Source organism: Gopherus flavomarginatus, chromosome 3 (genome assembly GCF_025201925.1).
Source record: "Gopherus flavomarginatus isolate rGopFla2 chromosome 3, rGopFla2.mat.asm, whole genome shotgun sequence".
NCBI classification, from domain to species: Eukaryota; Metazoa; Chordata; order Testudines; family Testudinidae; genus Gopherus; species Gopherus flavomarginatus.
In genome coordinates this window covers 159704484-159723798 of record NC_066619.1, presented here as the reverse complement: position 1 = coordinate 159723798, position 19315 = coordinate 159704484, and the positions used below count along the sequence as shown (strand labels likewise).

The following is a 19315-nucleotide window of genomic DNA, read 5'->3' as shown; positions in this document are numbered from 1 at the left end:
CTTGACGGAGTAGCTCCGTAAACTTATAACACCTGGGTGGCGGTGGGTAATTATAGTGGCTAAGCAGGGCTTGTTGATTTGCCACCTGGAGCTGTAGGGCACCTGCCAAGTACACTTTGCGGCCGAGTAAGTCCATTCGCCTATCCTCCTTCGATTTCGGGGCTGGTGTCTGCTGGCCATGGCGTTCTCTCTCATTAACAGACTGGACGACTAGCGAGCAGGGAGGAGGATGGACATACAAGTACTCGTACTCTTTAGAGGGCACCATGTATTTACGCTCGACTCCCCTGGCCGCAGGAGGGATAGAGGCTGGAGACTGCCATATAGTATCGGCATTGGCCTGGATGGTCCGAATGAACGGTAGGGCCACTCTGGTGGGGGCATCTGCCGACATAATGTCCACTACCGGGTCCCTCCTCCACCTGGAGGTTCATATCGAGTGCTACCCTCCTCTCAGGTCGATTGGAGGAGGGCCCAAGGAGGATGTTCCTGCCACCGCCTCATTTGGAGAAGAGGAAGAGGAGATGCCAGGGACAAGCAGATCCTGTGTGGCCTCTTGCTCTTGGGCGACCTCCTGCTCCAGTGAAACCTGGGAGTCCGGCGGGTGAACTAGGGCTTCCTCCGTAGCAGTTGGAGGAGGACGGCTAACTGTCGCCTCTGGCACTCGGTGCTCTGATGGGACAGAGCGGGACGGAACTACTGGTACGCCTTGGGCCTGGTGGTACACCCGAGGTGTCCAGAAAGACCACTGATGGGGGCCTTGGTCCTGGGCCTGCGTCTCTTGTAAGACTTTGGTGGGCACATCGGAATCGCGGTCCTGTGCATAAGAGCTGTCCACATGGGACGACACTGATGCGTGTCTGGATGGCCATGGAGGGGCTGAAAAGCCCTGGGCAGAGTCTCTGTCTCTAGCGGACCATGCTCTACTCGGCACCGGGAGGCATACTGGTACCGGGAATGAGATCGGGACCTGAGACCAGAGCAGTGCCAGGAGGTCGACCGAGATCTCGAGGCTCGACGTCGGGAGCGGCTACGGGAGTCATGGTGCCTGGAGCGGTGCCAGGAGCTGGAATGGTGCTGAGAGTAGCGGGCCGGTGAACAGGATACTGAACGGTGCCACGAGTGTGACCGGTACTGAGGAGGAGAACGGTACCGGGACTGCGAGCAGCGTCGGGAGCGGGAGCGCCGAAGGGACCTAGAACGTCTGCGGGACCGTGATCGTGAATGGTGCCGCTCTGCTGTGCCAACAGAGGATGGTCTTATCGAGGCAGGCTTGCCAACAGACTGTATTACCCGCACCGGCGGTGCCAAGGGTTGAGGCAGCATGGACTCTGTCATGGCAATCAGATCCCTCGCCGTTGAGAATGTCTCCGGCGTGGATGGAACAGTAAGCTCAACCACGGCTCGCGCCGGGGAGCTGACAGGCACCGGACTTGACGGCCCTTGTTGGACCGGAATCGACGGTGCCGACGTCGTCGGTGCCGCGGCAGGTGTTGGTGCTGGGCGATCCGACTTAGACAAGCTCTCTGGCTGCGGTGCAGGTGGCACGGAAACAGCAGGAGTCTTAGGCTTTCTCGACCTTGGGGAGAGGGAGCGGTGCCGAGTCGACTTCGGTGCCGGCGACGGCCAGTGCCAAGAGGCCTTGGCAGTATCTGGTGCCAAGGAGGTGCTTCTGCCCGCCGATTGACCAGCACTCGGTGCTGAAGGCAGAGAGGTAAGAGCCGCCTCCATGAGGAGCTCTTTTAGCAGAAAGTCCCGCTCCTTCTTTGTTCTCGGCTTAAAAGCCTTGCAAATGCGACACTTAAGTGCCTTGGGGAATCCCACCTGGCACATAAGACAGGAGTCGTTTGGATCTCCTGTTGGCATCGGCTTGTGACAGGCCGAGCACGGTTTGAAACCCGATGAACCGGGCATGGGCCCCGGCACCAGGTGCGTGGAAGGGGCTAATCCCCGAACCCCTCTTAACTATAACACCAACTATGAACGATAAAAATTAACTATAACTATAAACTATATACACAAAAATAACTAGAGAACTATGAGTACCTAGGGAGGTGGAGGTCAGTAAAACCACACTCCACTGTTCCAACGACCAACATGGGCGGTAAGAAGGAACTGAGGAGCGGTTGGGTCGGCAGGGGTATATATCCGATGCCATAGCAGTGCCACTCCAAGCGGTGCCCAGCAGACCCACCGAGTGTTGCTAGGGTAAAAATCTTCTGCCGAACGTGCACGCGGTGCACGCACACCTAATTGTAATCGAGATGAGCAAGCACTCGAAGAAGAACTTAAGCTTACAATAAGGCAGCTTTGAGAGGATGACTAAACTGTGAGCACAATTCTCAACAGATAAGACTTCAAATCTCAAGCACTAAAGAGATACCACTTGCTGGTGAATCAAACCTTGGTTTCAGGTAACATCTTTGAATATCTAAACTTTCATGCACAGCTGTCAAGGTCCTCTCCAAACTAGTAACAACTCTTTATAAGAGACAGTGGTATTGTCCAGATGCACTTATAGCAGCTCTTGCAGCCATAGAAGAATATTTCAGGGATGTCTGACATAAAATAAATGAAAGGGAGGAGGAGGATAGAAGACACTCTAAGGTGAAAGAGAATGTAAAATCTATTCTAAAAATATATTATACACAGTAATTAAAGAGATACTGGATGCCTACAAGAGAAAAGAAGGACAGGAAGAAATAGAATATGAATGGTTAAAACAAAGCAACAGACTGAGGGCATGCTACAATGGGAGACGAGAAAAATGCTATCAGTTGGATTCTCTCTCAGCTGAGCCAAGTCCAAACATGCTGCAGTTGAGGAGAGCAAAGAGGAAAGGTGGTTTTAATCCACCTTCTTACTTCTCTGACCTGAGGCCAAAATGTCCCTTTAGACATTGTCAGCCATAGCCACCCACTGGGACTACTGTAACAGTCCAGGATCTACCTTTGCCATCAGCACATCCCTTACACAGCGTAGAAAGGGTAATCACAAATGCAACTTTTAAGATGGCTTGTATGACTATTTGCACTGCTAAGGCCGCAAAAACTCAGGCCAAGAATACAGGTCTCTACAAAAAATTATTTCAATAACTACATGAATATATAATCCATTGATTATACCCATTGTATATATTCTATAAGGAGACAAAATGTGTTAGTGGAGTTGTAAGAAATACCTAATTTAAGTTGAAGGCTCATCCTTAATCCAACTTGTTTGCACACATGACTTAAAATATGGTCTCTATATGCATATGGAGCAATGGCAGTCACACCATAAATAAAGTTGCAAGTGAGTTTGTTATAATCCTGATATTGATCTCCCTATAACCTAAAGTATGTTACACTGAGGCAACAGTGAACTTTTTCTAGAAAATCAGAAGTGAACTAAACCAACAGTTTATTAAATTACACTGCTCTACAGCCAAAATGCTTCTGAAATAAATGTAGTCCAACTTTACTAATTCTGGGTCATTGAGAACGAAAATGATGCTTAAAATTGTTGATTGGCTCTAGTTTTCAAGATATGCTATTGGATCAGTATATACGACCCTGGACTTGGGAATGGCGGAGGATAAGTGAGTTATAAAGGGAAGGGATCTCAATTTAAACCAGAAATGACTAAAATACATCTTTGACTGGATCTATGAATAAATCTAGGACTGGCTTTGGACAGTACTTGCTTTTGAGGCAAAACAATGAATGATGCAATCTGAAGCTGGTATTGCATCATACATGATATGAATTACATCATGTTATTCCTAGAAGTCATGGATGATGCAATCATAACGAAGCTTACATCACTCTGCTGAACAAATTGCCCTAGATCAGCTCTAGAAATCATACAGTGTCGTGCTCTCTTATTTGTCAGTGTTTCATTTTGCAAAGGGACACATTTCTGTTTAGCCAAAGTGAGCAGAGATGCCTCGTACTTGTGTGAACAGTGCAGATAACTTCTGCTATGTTTGTGGTGAAGTGACTTTTGCATCACAAAAGTGCAGTATAATCACTATGGTTAAGAAAGCCTATCACCTTTATTTTGGCTTCAAAATTGGAGATCAGGACAAGAGGTGGGCCCCACACATATGCTGCAAGACTTGTGCAACAAATCTTGGCCAGTGGTTGAACAGGAAAAGGAAATCTATGCCTTTTGCAGTGCCAATGATTTGGAGAGAGCCAACAGATCATACCAGCAATTGTTACTTCTGCATGGTGCCTCCAGTTGGGAAAGGTGTGTCAAAGAAGAAAAAGTGGACTGTGCATTATCCAAACATTCCATCAGCTATACGCCCAGTACCCCACGGAGAAGGACTGCCGGTTCCTGATGCACCAGAATCATTCTCACTTGAGTCAGACGAGGAAGAGGAAGAGGATGAAACTTCTGGTCCTGAACCATCAATGACACAGGACCCACATTTTCTCCCATCCTCCTCCTCTGAACCACACCTCATAACACAAGGTGAACTGAATGACCTTGTCAGGGATCTGGAACTACCCAAGAGTAAGGCAGAGCTGTTGGGCTCCAGACTACAGCAGTGGAATCTCCTGGCAGGCTATCAGGGCAAATGGAGCCCATCAATGCTTGCAGACTATTGCTGGACAGTGACAAGAGATGCTCCATTTAATGAATACAAGAGACAAGCCAAGAAGCGCCGAGTAGATACTGAATAGGACTAAACTACGTACATAATAGTTTTTTGCTTTTTGTTTCATAATAAATTTTATTTATATAACCCTTTTGCTGATTTTTAAAGTGTTCCATAAACAGGACAGGTGAAATATTATCATGTAAAGCAACCATAAACACATGAAAAGACCTAGGTTTACAATTTATGATTAAAACTCTACTATCTACACAATATACATAGACATAAAATGTAAAAACTTAAATATCTTAGAAACAGTAGCCAATCAGTTGTTTTAATTGTCATATTTGAATTCAGCACATCAAAATACATAATAAATATCACATTTTATCTCTGAAGCAGACGACTTCTCAAAAATTGTAGACCTGTGCTATGACTCCCTAAAAAGAGATGTTAAACACATTTCCACAAATCTAATTAATTTAGCACTTCACAGAAAAAAAATAACCAGAAAAATACTTCATTGAACTATCCTAGCTGTGACAGTGTCAAGGAAAAAAATCAGTTCATTAAAGTCAGATTTCAAAGTTAATGTTTTCTTTAGGGTCATCAACTCTGGAAAGCTTAGCATAGGACATCCAATGACTGCTGAAAATCAGGCCACTATGTACAGGGAGATGGGAAATCTTGTTGGAGGGCTGAGAATGATCTATAAATTTTGTAAGTGGAAATTAACTGTAATAGTTTCAGTCCCATTTTCAAGGATCTCTACGGCAAAAAAGATAGAGCCATTGTTTTATTTTACATTAAAATAAAGAAGTCTTGAAATAAAATTACCAAAAAAGCCATCAGTCCCTAAAAGCCATGTGTGAATGTCAATCCCGTACCTTTCACAAGTACTAATTCACTTAAATACAAGCTAAATGCAATTTAAAAGTTCTATATAATTTGCCTTCATATTCATTTTATGTACTATGATGAATAAAAATGTGTTTAGAAAAAACTTACAAGCAGCATCAGCATAAATGATCCAAGATATATGATCAGGAAAAATAATGATATCATAGCCAATGTTAAAATTCCACGAATCCACCAGTTTTTCCATCTACAAAGAAAACATATTAGGACAATTAACTGTACTGTTTTCTTTAACAGTCTCTTCATAGTAATAGATACCATTTATAGCAGGGGTCGGCAACCTTTCAGAAGTGGTACGCCAAGTCTTCATTTATTCACTCTAATTTAAGGTTTCGTGTGCCAGTAATACATTTTAACAGTTTTAGAAGGCCTCTTACTATAAGTCTATAGTATATATTAAACTATTGTTGTTTGTAAAGTAAATAAGGTTTTTAAAACGTTTAAGAAGCTTCATTTAAAATTAAATTAAAATGCAGAGCCTCCCAGACTGGTGGCCAGGACCTAGGCAGCATGAGTGCCACTGAAAAATCAGCTTGCGTGTCGCCTTCGGCACGTGTGCCAGAGATTGCCTACCCCTGATTTACAGTATTTCCTTTAGTAATTGAACAATTAAGAAGGCAATTTACAAATTGTGGCTACATGGGTAGCATGCTTACTGCTAAAAACTCTGAAGTGGTGCCGCATATGCTCCTCTTTGCAGAAGCCAGCTCTTGATGTGTGATGTAGAAGTGACTCGAGGTAATAGCCTTGCCCCTTTTGTGGAGTGGCTAGCATCACATATGGAGGCACTAGTAGGGAGCAATCCTGTGCTCATATGAGCTCTAGGACTGCAATATCAGCCCTGACATACATGCATGTGGGAGGAGATGGGGTAGGCTATTTCTACCCTTCTCCCATTTCACATCCATACTGGATCTGGCCACAACCTGGTCCGTACAGAGAAAGTTGCTATTTGCATGTAAACATTTTTTTCCAAACCTAAGATTCTTTTCTTAAAAGGGATTCAAACGGACTGGTCAAAAATCAAGACTGCTTTTCATACAGTTGTTCAGCAACTGGATTAAAAAACTACCCTATATACTTGTTCATTAGCCCGTTCGTTTAGAGGCCGACCTCCCAAGATGGTTAGGTAAAAATAGCAAAAAACTGTATGACCCTTTCATAAGCCGACCCTATATTTCAGGAGTTGGAAAACTTTGGCTCCTGGCCCATTAGGGTAAGCCGAGAGTGGGCCTGGACATTTTGTTTATTTGGAGCGTTCACAGGCACAGAGCCCCTCAGCTCACAGTGTCCGTGGTTTGCCGTTCCCAGACAATGGGAGCTGAGGGGCTCCATGCCTGCAGACACCCAGGTAAACAAATTGACAATATATTAGATATTCAATTCAGTGATTCCACAGAGTTTAAAATCATCAAATTTTGGTGTAGACCTGTTTATAAGCTGACCCCCGCTCTTTGATGTGTCACTTTTTTACCAAAAATATTCGGTTTATGAACGAGTATACGGTAGACAGTTGTAGGACATTAATTAAAAATTCATGTTTTGTTTACTCTTAAAACAGACTCCAATTTATTTTTAAAAGACTACTGTACTGTCAACCTGAAATCCTGCTCATTTTTAACAATGAGTTAAAGTTGCCAGTACTTTACCTACTCTCTAGTATCCCTGTAAAAAACTGTGTTTTTATAGTCCTATTTTCCAGTGCATTTGTCTTTTCCCTATGGTATGAAAAACTCACAGGAAAAATAGGGGAAACTGGCTGTATAGGTTAAACTATTTACCCAGTGTAGGCACATTAAAAAAGAAATCTTTCTACTCTCTCGTTCATAACAATCTTACATGTACCTTGTAGAGCAAGTATTTCTAGACAAACATGACTAAACTTAAAGGGACACTGTCAACTTAGTTAATTTTAAAAATCTAATTTGAACTTAAGTTTGTGTTAGACGTGTAATTTACTTTTAAAGGATTTTATTTACTGGCAAGTGAGAAGTACCCATTAAGGCCACCTAAATGAAGTTGCTATGGGTACTTACACAAAGGCAGACAACAACAGATTTCAGTATTCTATCCTGCACTAACCTCAGCAAAGGACCTCTTTGCTCATATTAGTGGTATATCCTTATCACTATCAAAAGCTTTTAAAAAAAAGAAATAAGATTTTCCTAAGAATTCCCTCAAAGTGGATGGAACCAAAAAAAAAAGACAACCAGCCTCTCTCCTCCCCCTCCAGGGAAAAGCACCTGTTGACCAGTGTAGATCTAGAAAGCCAGCTTTGATAAATAGATGGGAGCAACCCAGAGTCTAGCCCACCATCTAGAATTATGACAAGTGTGCTACCTCATCAACTTTTACTACAGGGCATAGCATCTATAGCTAAGATTCTAAAAAGGTCAAATATAAAAATGGGGGAATATTTTAGTGGCTTACATCATAGCTCATCTAGATGCTTGAAGGAAAAAAACAAAACATTCAAATTCCAATTGGGATACTGGTTCTGATGTGAGATACAAGAGGCACTGCTTCAAGATATTTAATAATCAAAAGAGATATGATCTCAGTAAATAACCCTGAATACACTCTTCATAAAGCACCAGGAAGAGAAGGTTACTCATCTTGTGCAGTAACTGACGTTCTTCGAGATGAGTCTCTGTGGGTGCTCCACTCTAGGTGTCAGTGCGCCCCTGCGCCTTTGATCGGAGATTTCTGCAGCAGTACTCATACCGGCCACGCATGCTCAGAGCCTGTTCCCCCCTGCTCTGAGTATACCTCTAGTAAGCATGCGCGGCCGGTTCCCTCAGTTCCTTCTCTACAACGGAGGCTACCCCAACTCCGAAGTAGAGGGGAGGAGGGTGGGTAGTGGAGCACCCACAGGGACGCTCATCTCGAAGAACGTCAATTACTGCACAAGATGAGTAACCTCCTCTTCAAGAGAGAGCGATGTCCCTGTAGGTGCTCCTCTCTAGGTGACTTCGAAGCAGTGTATCTCAAGGAGGTAGGGACTTTGGATCTGGTAGGAAAGCAGTAGATAATACTGCCCTGCCTAATCGAGTGTCAGAGAGAGAGCCCTGAGTAAGGGCATAGTGTTTGACAAATGTGTGCTCGAAGGACCAAGTGGTTGCTCTACAAATGTCAATGATACTTTACATAAGGCGGCTACAGAGGTAGATACAGATCTAGTGGAATATGTTCTGATCAATGCTGGAGGTGTAACATTTATCATCTGATAGCAGAGTCGTATGCAAATCGGAGATCCAGTTTGAAAGTCTCTGGGTAGAGATAGGCATGCCTTTGGAGCGCTCCGCGATGGAGACAAAAGAGTCTAAGAGAGTTTCTGAAGGGTTTGGTTCTGTCCAAATAGAAGGACAAGGCCCTGCACACATCAAGCGTGTGCACTGTGGCTTCAAAGGAGTTTGCATGTGGTTTCGGGAAGAAAGTTGGTAGATGTATTGGTTCATTGATGTGAAATGAAGCATGAACTTTTGGAAGGAATTTCAGGTGTAGGTATAGGGTAACCTTGTCCTTGAAAGAAAGCGTATATGGTGGATCTGTCATAAGGGCTGCTATCTCTCCTGCCCGTCTGGCGGAGGTAATCGCCACCAAAAAGGCTGTTTTCATTGAGAGGTGTAATAGGGAGCAGGTGGCTAAGGGCTCGAAGGGTTGATGAGTTAGACAGAACAATACTAGGTGAAGATCCCATGGAGGGGTAGGTGGCTTAAAATGTCTGGATATAAGGTTTGGAGTCCCTTAAGGAAATGCTTGGTGATGGGATGAGCGAAGACCGAGGTATCGTCAACTGTATCATGAAAGGTTGTGATGGCAGCTAAGTGGACTCGGATGGAGCTGAAGAAAAGGCCGGATTGCTTAATGTCCAATAGCTAGTCAAGTATGCGGGGGAGGGGTGCAGAGGTAGGAGACAGTTGAACACCATTCTGTGAATCGCTTCCACTTTCGGAGATAGGTGGTAAGGGGTGGATTGTGTTCTGCTGTGTAGAAGCACCCTCTGAACTTGGTCGGAACAGTCTAGTTCTTGTTGGGAGAACCATGCAGGTACCAGGCTTTGAGATGAAGCATGGAGAGATTGAGGTGAAGAAGCCGGCCATGTTGCCGTGATAAAAGGTTTGGGATGAGAGGCAGTGAGATCGGTGGTCAAACTGACATTCTGGTGAGGAAAGGGAACCACAGTTGTCTCAGCCATGAAGGTGCAATCAAGATCACCGTGGCAAGGTCCATTCGTATCTTTATGAGGACCCTGTTGAGAAGTGGTACCGGGGAAAATGCATAGAGTAAGTCCCGGTGCCATGGGATCATGAATGCGTCTCCAAGGGAGTGTTTGCCCAGTCCCGCCCTGGAGCAAAAATTGAGGCATTTCGTGTTTTTTGCAGTTGCAAAGAGATCTATGATTGGGTGACCCCAAGTGCGAAATATGTTGTAAATGATTCCGTCGTCTATCTCCCATTCGTGTTCCGAAGGGAAACGTCTGCTTAACTCGTCAGCAGTGGTATTCATCACGCCGGGGAGATAAGCAGCTGGACATGCGGATGTGGTTCGCAAGGCACCAATTCCAGACTTTTACGGCCTCTGAGCAAAGAGAGTGGGAGCGAGCCCCTACTTGCCTGTTTATGTAGAACATGCAGGCAATGTGGTCTGTCATTATGCGTACATGCTGATTCTTGATTAGTGGCAGGAAGTGGCGGCAGACATTTCATATAGCTCGAAGTTCTAGAACATTTGTGTGCAGGGAGGTTTCGGAGGGAGGCCATAGTCCATGAACTGTTTGGTGAGAGATGTGGGCCCCCTAGCCAGTGAGAGATGCATCGGTCACCATTATCAGAGTTGGGGAGGTCTGGAGGAAGGGGACTCCAGAGCAGAGGTTGGAGGGGACTGGCCACCACAGGAGAGAGTCTTTGACTCGGTAGGGTATAGCCAGGGGTTTGTTTAGTGAGTGCACGTTTGGTTTGTAAACCGTGGCCAGCCAAGCTTGGAAGCACTTCATGTAGAGATGTGCATTTTGGACCACGAAGGTGCACGAGGCCATGTGCCCTAGTAGTTGCAGGCAGTCTCGGGCAGTGACCCGGGGGCTGTCGTGAAGTCTCGTAGCCAGCAGTTTTATGGTATTGAATCAGTCGGGTGGGAGAGATGCCAGCCCAGTTGTGGAGTAAGGCTCGCTCCTATAAACTCCAGGTGCTGGGTAGGACTTAATATGGATTTGCTTCTGTTTATTTGCAGGCCCAGAGATTGGAAGCAATCGATGGTGAGTTGTGTGAAGCGGAGCGCTTCATCAAACGTGGAGGCCTTGAGAAGGCAATCGTCAAGATAAGGGAATATTATGACCCCTTTTTTCCTGAGGTAGGCAATGACTACCACTAGGAGAAAACTCGGGGTGGGGGGGGGAGGCAGTGGAAAGGCCGAAGGGTAGAACTCTGTATTGGAAATGCATTGAGCCGAGGGTAAAATGAAGGAAACATCTGTGGGCCGGGTGGATAGTGACGTGAAAATAGGCATCTTGTAAGTCAAGGGCTGAAAACCAAATCGCCCTGCTCCAGGGCTGGAATTATGGTGGTGAGAGTAACCATCTTGAATTTTTGCTTTTTGATAAATTTGTTGAGCCGCTTGAGGTCGAGGATCGGTCGCCATCCTACAGTTTTCTTTTCTGTTAAAAAATAATGGGAGTAGAACTCTTTCCCTTTGTGGCATTCAGGCACGAGTTCGACAGCCCCCAGATGAAGGAGATGTACTTCTTGCTGGAGGTGTAGCTCGTGAGAAGGGTCCCTGAAGAGGGACGGGGAAGGTGGGTGGTAAGGAGAGGAAGGGGATAGAATACCCAGTTGTGATGACCTCTAGAACCCACTTGTTGGTGGTAACATTCTGCCATTGGTGCAAAAATGGCCGTAGGCGGTGTCCAAAAGATAGTTGTAGGCGGTGCATACGCTGAAGTTGAGATGATGTTTACGAGACCCTCGACCAAAGGTTCAAATCTGCTTATTAGTTGGAGGAAGTTGGGGAGCTTCGGAAGAATTGGGGCGACGCCGCTGATATCTGGATCTCTGGCGTTGGTGTTGCTGTTGTTGACCCTGAGATCTTCTGAAATGCTGAGTATATGGGGGGTAGCATGGACGGTGGTAAGGTTGATATCTGTACTGTCGCCTTCTGGTCGTAGGGGTTTGGATCCCTAAGGACCGAAGAGTTGCCCTTGAGTCCTTCATTGAGTGAAGCACCTCATTCGTGGTGAAAGCAAAGAGTTTATCACCGTCGAAAGGGAGATCCTCTACAATACTCTGAACCTTGCAAGAAAAAAGGGAAGAGGAGAGCCATGAACCTCAGCGCATGACCGCCGCCGTAGCAGTGGATCTTGCTGCGGTATTGGCTGCATCCAGAGCTGCTTGAAGAGCCGTGCATGATACGATTTGGCCCTCGGAAACTAAAGTTGCAAACTGTTGTTTCTTTTGGTCTGGAATGTGTTTAATAAAGTCCATGAACTTGTCATAGTTTCTATGGTCGTACTTTGCCAGAACTGCAGTATAATTGGCAATTTGAAATTGTAAGGTTGAAGAGGCATACACTTTGCGACCCAGCAGGTCTAAGCGTTTGCTTTGCTTGTTGGTTGCGGTATGGCGGAAATATTGTTGTTTGTTTACTCCTTTGCTTGGCTGCGTCCACTACCAGTGAGTTTGGCGCAGGATGTGAGAAAAGGAATTCAGAGCCTTTAGAGGGAATGAAGTATTTACGGTCCGCTTGTTTACAGGTAGGCTGGCTTGTGGCTGGAGCCTGCCAGATGGACTTAGCAGGTTCCAGAAGGGCTGCACTGATTGGTAATTTCAGTCTGGATGAAGAAGAGGGTTGCAGGATGTCCGTTAACTCATGTTGTTGGCCCAGTACTTCCTCTAGATTGATTCTAAGCTTGCTGGCAACCCCTCTAAAGAGATCTTGGAATTTTGCAAAGTCGTCTGAGGACGTTAGAGGGGAGGGAACTAAGGCTTCTTCAGGCGTTACTTCAGTTGGTACTGGGTCAGGAACAGGACTTAATTGATCCTGAGAATGGGAGGGTGCCGCCAAGCGTGTTATATCATTTGGACTTTCGCATCTTGTCGAATTGGAATAGTGGGTGTGCTGCCGAGGGAAAGATGCCCATGGGGCCCAATATTGCCATAGTGATGGAAAAGGCATAGGCGGTGCCATCCAGGGTTAACACATCAGGAGGCAGGGTCTCGAGGATAGTCTGAGACAATTTTCCTATGCCTGCGGGTAACAGGGGTTCGAGGGTGGAATTCTGATTGCATTGAAACATCACCCTGTAGTTCAGACTCCTCTTCACTGGAGGAAGGCTGTTCGGACCCTGAATCATTCGTAAGGGAGAAGCAGTCTTTAAGTAAGGGTGACTGCAGCATAGGTGACACTAAAAGGTCACTTGACTGGGTAAACAGCAGCGCTGAGGCAGCTGAAGGTGAAGGCTGATAGAATTGTTGTGAGGGAACCTGGGCTTGCACCGGGGTTCTAAGTCTTGGCTCAGTGCCAAGTAGCGCTGTTAATGCCGGTGCTGGAGCCGGTGTCATGCTATTAATAGCAGGCTGCGGTGCCTGGGGGGGCCCTGGAATGTCGGCACAGCGTTCATCGCAGTGTCGATAGGTGCCATAATCGAGGCAGGCGACTGAAAGCCTATCGCCTCGGCACCGGAGCTTCGTGCTGCCACCGCAAGCACAGGCAGGTTTAGCGCGGTTCTGGGAGGAGCCTGGCTTGTCAACAGTGCTCAGGCGGGGGAGCACCGGTAAGGAGACTGTGGATCTGACCAGAGGTTTGTGTCTAAGGGCTTCTTTTGAATTTGACAGAAGGTGTCCTCATTCTGCTGCTTTCTTCTGCTTTTTAGAAGTGAGAGAGCTGTGGCGGTGAGCGGAGGCAGAGTCCGTGCCAGGGTCTGAGGCTGACCCTAAGGATTTTTGAAGTAGAATAAGTTTAAGTTTTAGCTCCCTGTCTTTTCGCTCTCTGGAGCTTAGTTTAGTGCAGTGAGAACATTTTTGGGGAATGTGGGTCTCCCCCAAACATTTTATGCACTGCGAAAGTCCATCCGAAAGAGGGATAGCATCCTTACAGGAGGAGCAGCGCTTAAAACCTGTGGAGCCGGGCATGTCTGAAGCAGCTGCGGCTGAGAGAAATTTTTTTTTTTTAAATAAACGGTAGAAAAAGGGGTAAGTAACACTAACTAACAACTAACTAACAAGAAACTAGCTAACTACAAGTAATTTTAAGGTGAGGAAAAATTCTTTAACGAGTCTGCTGAGCTCCGTCTCAAGACGGGGACGGAGGAGAAGGAACTGAAGGAACCAGCCACGCATGCTCACTAGAGGTATACTCAGAGTGGGGGGCCAGGCTCTGAACATGCGTGACCGGTACGAGTACTGCCGCAGAAATCTCCGATCAAACGCGCAGGGGTGCATCGACATCTAAAGTGGAGCACCCACAGGGACATCTCTCAAAGAAGAACTGCATTTTGTCTACAAAGAGTACTCACGGACTTGCCCTTCAGAAAACAGATTTTAAAAAAACATCTAGAGTAGGGGACATTTTATATCCATGCATTAGCCAGAAGTCTTAATGTCCATTCTCTGAATATCATGTAGGATAAGTCTGGTTCAAAGGCCTTTGTTCCTCATAATGTTTACCTAGTTCGGTGAACCTGAAAGTGTTAGTGTTCTTGGCCTGTTCATTCTATGAGGGCAATACAATGAAATCAGCAGCCTGCTCTCAGAAGTGCTGAGTTTGTGTCTATGTTTCAGAGAGAAGGCTTTTAGTCAATTCTGCTTACCAAGAAGCACAGAAGCCAACAAGATGTGAACACACGCACACTAGGCAATGGGTTAATAAAAAATGAAGTTACAGTTAGAGGGCAAACAATAAATGTGGTGGGGACTCAATTTTTGAACAGGGACCCTTGAAATTTCATCATCGGTGGAACAAAGGCCTCTTTGCACCTCTCTCTCTCACTCTTACTAGAACTTCTGTCACTAACTTGAGGGAAAGTATTCAAATCAGCAACTGATTTTATAAGATTAACATTGTTTCTAAGTGCTTACGCATGACATGCTACACACTTTTGTCTTCCTGTCATATTTCTCAGTTGCTCGTTTGCTGCACATCTAGGTGTACCTGGGTAATCAACGACATTGATTTTTATCCACCCTGGTTTGTGAACAAAATTGGGAAGAAAATAGGTGGCACTGTCACAGCCAAAGTTCTCAACACTGGGCTTAAGAGAAATGTTAAACACATGCTGAGTACCCTGAAGTCCATTTCTGTAGCCTTGAACAAAATGCAGGGAAACAGCTGTTTTATTGCTGACTCTGTTGACATCTGGAAGGAACTCAGTGAGATCTTAAAGAGAGATATATTCAATGAAAGAGTTAAATTACAAACATTAAAAAAATGAATGGGACAAACATTATCTCCAGCTCATTTTCTTACTAATATTCTCAATGCTCAGTACCAGGATCAAACCTTAACTCATGAAGAAGAGGAATTGGCTATGACATGGACATCCAGCAATCATCCTTCCATAGTGCCAGCTGTAATAAACTTCAGAGCTAAGGGTGAACCATTCAAGAAATATAAGTTTGCTGATGTTGTTTTAAAGAAAGTCACACCAGTGAACTGGTGGAAGTCACTTAAGCACTTGGATTCAGAGACTGTTGGAGTGATAATCTCACTTTTAACAGCAGTAGCTTTTTCTGCCGGTGTAGAAAGAATATTTTCTTCCTTTGGACGAATTCATTCCAAACTGAGAAATTATTTGGGATCTGAAAAAGCAGGAAAGTTTGTTTTTCTTCTCCACATTATGAACAAACAGGAAAATGAAGGTGAAGGCGACTGATTTAGCTGCAGAAGCCAATATTTTAAGTTTCTTGTGTTTACCTGACAGTCAAATTTTGTTTTTTTTAATTTCATTTCAACTATTTTAGTTAAAAACAAATTTTAACAAAAACAAACCTGATTTTAAAAAACTTGAATGTTTAACTAAATTCATATGATTGTTTTGTTAAAATATTATATGTTTGCTGTTGAAGAAAAAAAAATCCAGAATAGATAACGTTGTTTTAGTTAAATAAAACAATTTAAATGTCTGTTTGGTGATGTTCTCCTCCTTATACAGCATGGCAAGAAAATCGTCCAACTAATAATTAACTGTTGAATTGGAGATATTTATGAAGTCATTGGGAGGTGAACTATCTGCTTCAATTACCTTTGGTAAATGAAATAACCAATCATTCATTTTCTGATATAGCTGTAAAAGTAATCTGAAAAGTTTTCAAAATGAATCACTTTAAAAATGTATAGTGTGTACCTTCTAAAAATGAAACCTACACCTCTCTGAGTTGTTGGTTGTTATAACTTTAATACATATTCTTCACCAGAATGCACTTTTATGTAGAAATCCATGATTAAATCGAGTCTTCCTGACTAGTGATTTTAATCATGATTTAGGGTTAGGGTTTAAATTTAAATCATGATTTAAATCAAATCCACCCTGGTCGGCATATTAAACCAAAAGCTTCTTATTTCTCTCTCTCTCTCTCTCTCTCTCTCTCTCTAAAAATAAATAAGGTCCTGTAACATCAGCCCCTAGAACTACTGACGCGTCTGCTGTTGTACCAAGATAGGAAATAGTGAGCAACTGCAGATAATTGTTAACTATCGTAACTGAAAAGCTCTCTTAGTCATTTAGAAATGGGTGCAGCTGGACAACTTTTGGGTAGCATATTTCATACAGTAGCTGTATGAAAATAGTTACACAAGCATGAATATAGCCCAGATACGATAATACTAAATCCAAAAAATAACTATTTAGTTTTGCGGCATAATGTTTTCCCTCATTAATTAAAAAAATGACTTCAATTTTGTCTGTAATTATTTTTTAGTCAGCAGCTCCCTCAACACTCTTATCCCAAATGTGTTAAGAATCTTGTTTTACCATACCTGGAAGACAAGCCGGACAGAGCTTTCTTGAGAATTTCTGGAGTGCTGTCTGTTGATGGGGGCACAGCTGGAATATCTGAAACATTTCTGAGATCTAGATCGCCACACTTTTCACCCAAAACTACATCCTATGACAAAGCACATAAAAGAGTATTGTTTAACCTTCCGGAAGGGAGCATATGCTTAGTCTCAAAGATTCATTTGGCTGGTAACATGGAAATACCTGCTTCTAAGAAAATATAAATGGCAGATCAGCAAAATTATAGACTTTTAGGCAAAGTGAAACTTGGCTTACTGACTCTGTGCTGATACAGTTCATAAGAAGGTAAATTATTCACTTTTGTGATGGTACCTGCCACTTTCAAGTAGTCTCACCCTCAAGGCTCATTCTCTGTATCCATAAATTTCTCAGACACATCTACACAGACTACAAAATTTTCAGTCTCTCTCTCTAGCTGTGACCAATGATCAGCTTCTTACAAGATGACAAGGTAGCTTTCTAAAGACAAATTTTCTTCCCAAAAGAAATCAGTAGTAGCAGTGACTGATTTATTTTGATTTACATATTACAAGAACACCCACATCTTTATACAAGGCTTTGAGGATCAAGGTGCCTTACTTCCCTGGAGCAAGTCCCACTTCAACAGCAAAAACAGAGGGCACGCGGTCAGTCTCTAGCTCAGCATGTCCTCCTATAACAGGACAGACCCTGCTTTCTTTTTGACCTAGTCCTCTCATGTCAGCTACACACAATTCTGATTCCATCTTGCCAGCTAGGGTTTGTTTCAATGCCATAAACAGAGGGATCAAACATAGTTCAGTTTAGCTACACTTCCTTAAAACTCCACTCTAGTCCCCACCTTCCCACTGCCCCATCCATCTCTTCATTTTCCCTTCTCTCCCCCACCTCATAACTCCACCAATCTTACCCACCTTCCTTCCTCCTTTTGTTCCATTACCTTCCGATCCCTCAATCCTACCCCAAAATATTTCTTAAAGACACCTTAGTTTAAAAACCCCATGCTAGCAGTGACAGATTTTTCAGTGGTGCAGAAGAAAGGGAAAGCTGAGAAATGGGAGCTGCAGGAAGGGAGAACTGTTTATACAGATCTTCAATGCCATATCTGGTTTCCCATTCAGTTCTAACCCCAGTCTTGTTTAGGAACTTCCCATCCTTTCCCTTCTCCACCCTACAGAGAGAGGGTGGTAGTTAACCAAAGCACCAGCCCTCATCACCCTTTGCCCACTCAATAGGCAGTTCCCCTGCTATGCCATTCTCACCAGTGATGTCATATTAACTAGGATTGTATTATTTGCCCTATCTGCTAAAAGCCTGCACTAGATTTGTAAGCAGTGTTACGTAGCCATGTCAGTCGCAGAAGAGCTCTGTGTAAGCTTGAAAGCTTGTCTCTCTCACCAAGAGAAACTGGTCCAATAAAAAGTATCCGCACTCACCCTGCCTGTATTAGGTTTCTTATTTAGATTTTGGTAGTGCCTAACAGCTAGTAATCTAAGTAGATTAGACTAAGGGTGAGACAAAAGTGTGTATAACAGAGTGATGTTTGGCAAATGTTTGTTCAGTTTGCATTTAGCCCTTTTCTAATGAATAATTCTTGACTGAGTTTTGGTTTGTTTTACTTCATGTTTGTGAACAACGTTTATGGTTTTCTATACCCCAAGGCCACAGGACAGAGTAGTTCTTCATGAGGAGTTACTAGATTTATTGTGGAGAAAAAGTATAATCAAAGCAAGTTCTTTAATCTATAAAAGATTTCTCTGGTAGCTGTGAAAGAAACCATATATGCGTAAAGTGGTTACATTCTCAAAATTATCTGAGGGGTTCTCCACTTTACAGTATTCTATAATAGGTCAGCAAGTCAGTCCTAAAATGTATGTTGAAGGTTAACAGGCTTGCCTAGCTTTAGGCAATATTCTAACTGCAGTGATCACTGCTTGTGTGCATTTTATCAAATAGCAATTTATTTATTCATTTATCCATCCCTACAGCTTCCAAAAACATGGCAGTTCACTTTTAACAAAGCATTTAAAAACTAGAAAAAGGTTTAGTCTCAGGTTAACATTTTTATAAGTATCTAGGTGGCACAGGGCTTGTCTATACGAACACTTAATACATGGCAAGCTGGGGTGTAAATCTATGTCACATTAACTTGCTGTGCACTAAGGCCTTGTCCACACTACACAGTTTTGTCAACAAATAAACTTTTGTCCACAAAAACAGTGGAGGTGTACGCACTGTAAAGCTCCTCCAGCCGATTAAATTCTCCTGCTATGACAACATAATAAAAACACGATGAGCAGCATAGAGCTTTATGTGAGCAAGTTAGAGCCATGTAATGTTAGCGTAGACTGCGCTTGTTTATGTTGCCCTCAGTGGCCTCTAGGAGATATCCCAAAATGCCCATCACGACCACTCTGGTCAGCAATTTCAACGCTGCTGCCCTGAAGCCTGATACGCAGGCATGCACCCCGTCCCTTAAAAGCCCCAAGAATTTTGAAATTCTATTTCCTGTTTGCTCAGCGTGGAGAGTTCACATAGCATCTTCCTAATGACCATGCTGGCTTTCCGCAGCAAACGCGCTCCTGCCTGAAATACACCGGAGTTTTTGGATCTGGTGAGTCTGTGGGTAAAGGAGGCTGTTCAGTCGCAGCGCCGATCCAGCCATAGGAACTTTGCTTGTGGCATAGAGGAGAAGGGGCACGAAAGGGACAAGCAGCAATGCCGTGCTGAGATCAAGAACCTGAGGCAGGTGTACCAGAAGGCAAGGAAAGCCAACCGTCTGTTCTGGTGCAGCACTGAAAACATGCTGCTTCTACAAGGAGCTA

The 19315-nt window shown here is 44.1% G+C and overlaps 1 protein-coding gene across 2 annotated transcripts in view; it reads right to left on the bottom strand.

Annotated features, from left to right (window-relative positions):
* The window catches only part of CDS1 (CDP-diacylglycerol synthase 1), an 88933-nt gene that overhangs the window by 47324 nt on the left and 22294 nt on the right, over window positions 1-19315 (bottom strand). For both annotated transcript variants that reach the window (XM_050945189.1, XM_050945190.1), the window contains exons 2-3: window positions 16472-16599; window positions 5597-5693 (exon numbers count right to left, since the gene is read on the bottom strand). In XM_050945189.1, the coding sequence (XP_050801146.1) occupies window positions 5597-5693; window positions 16472-16599 (225 nt within the window). The remainder of the gene's footprint in view (window positions 1-5596; window positions 5694-16471; window positions 16600-19315) is intronic.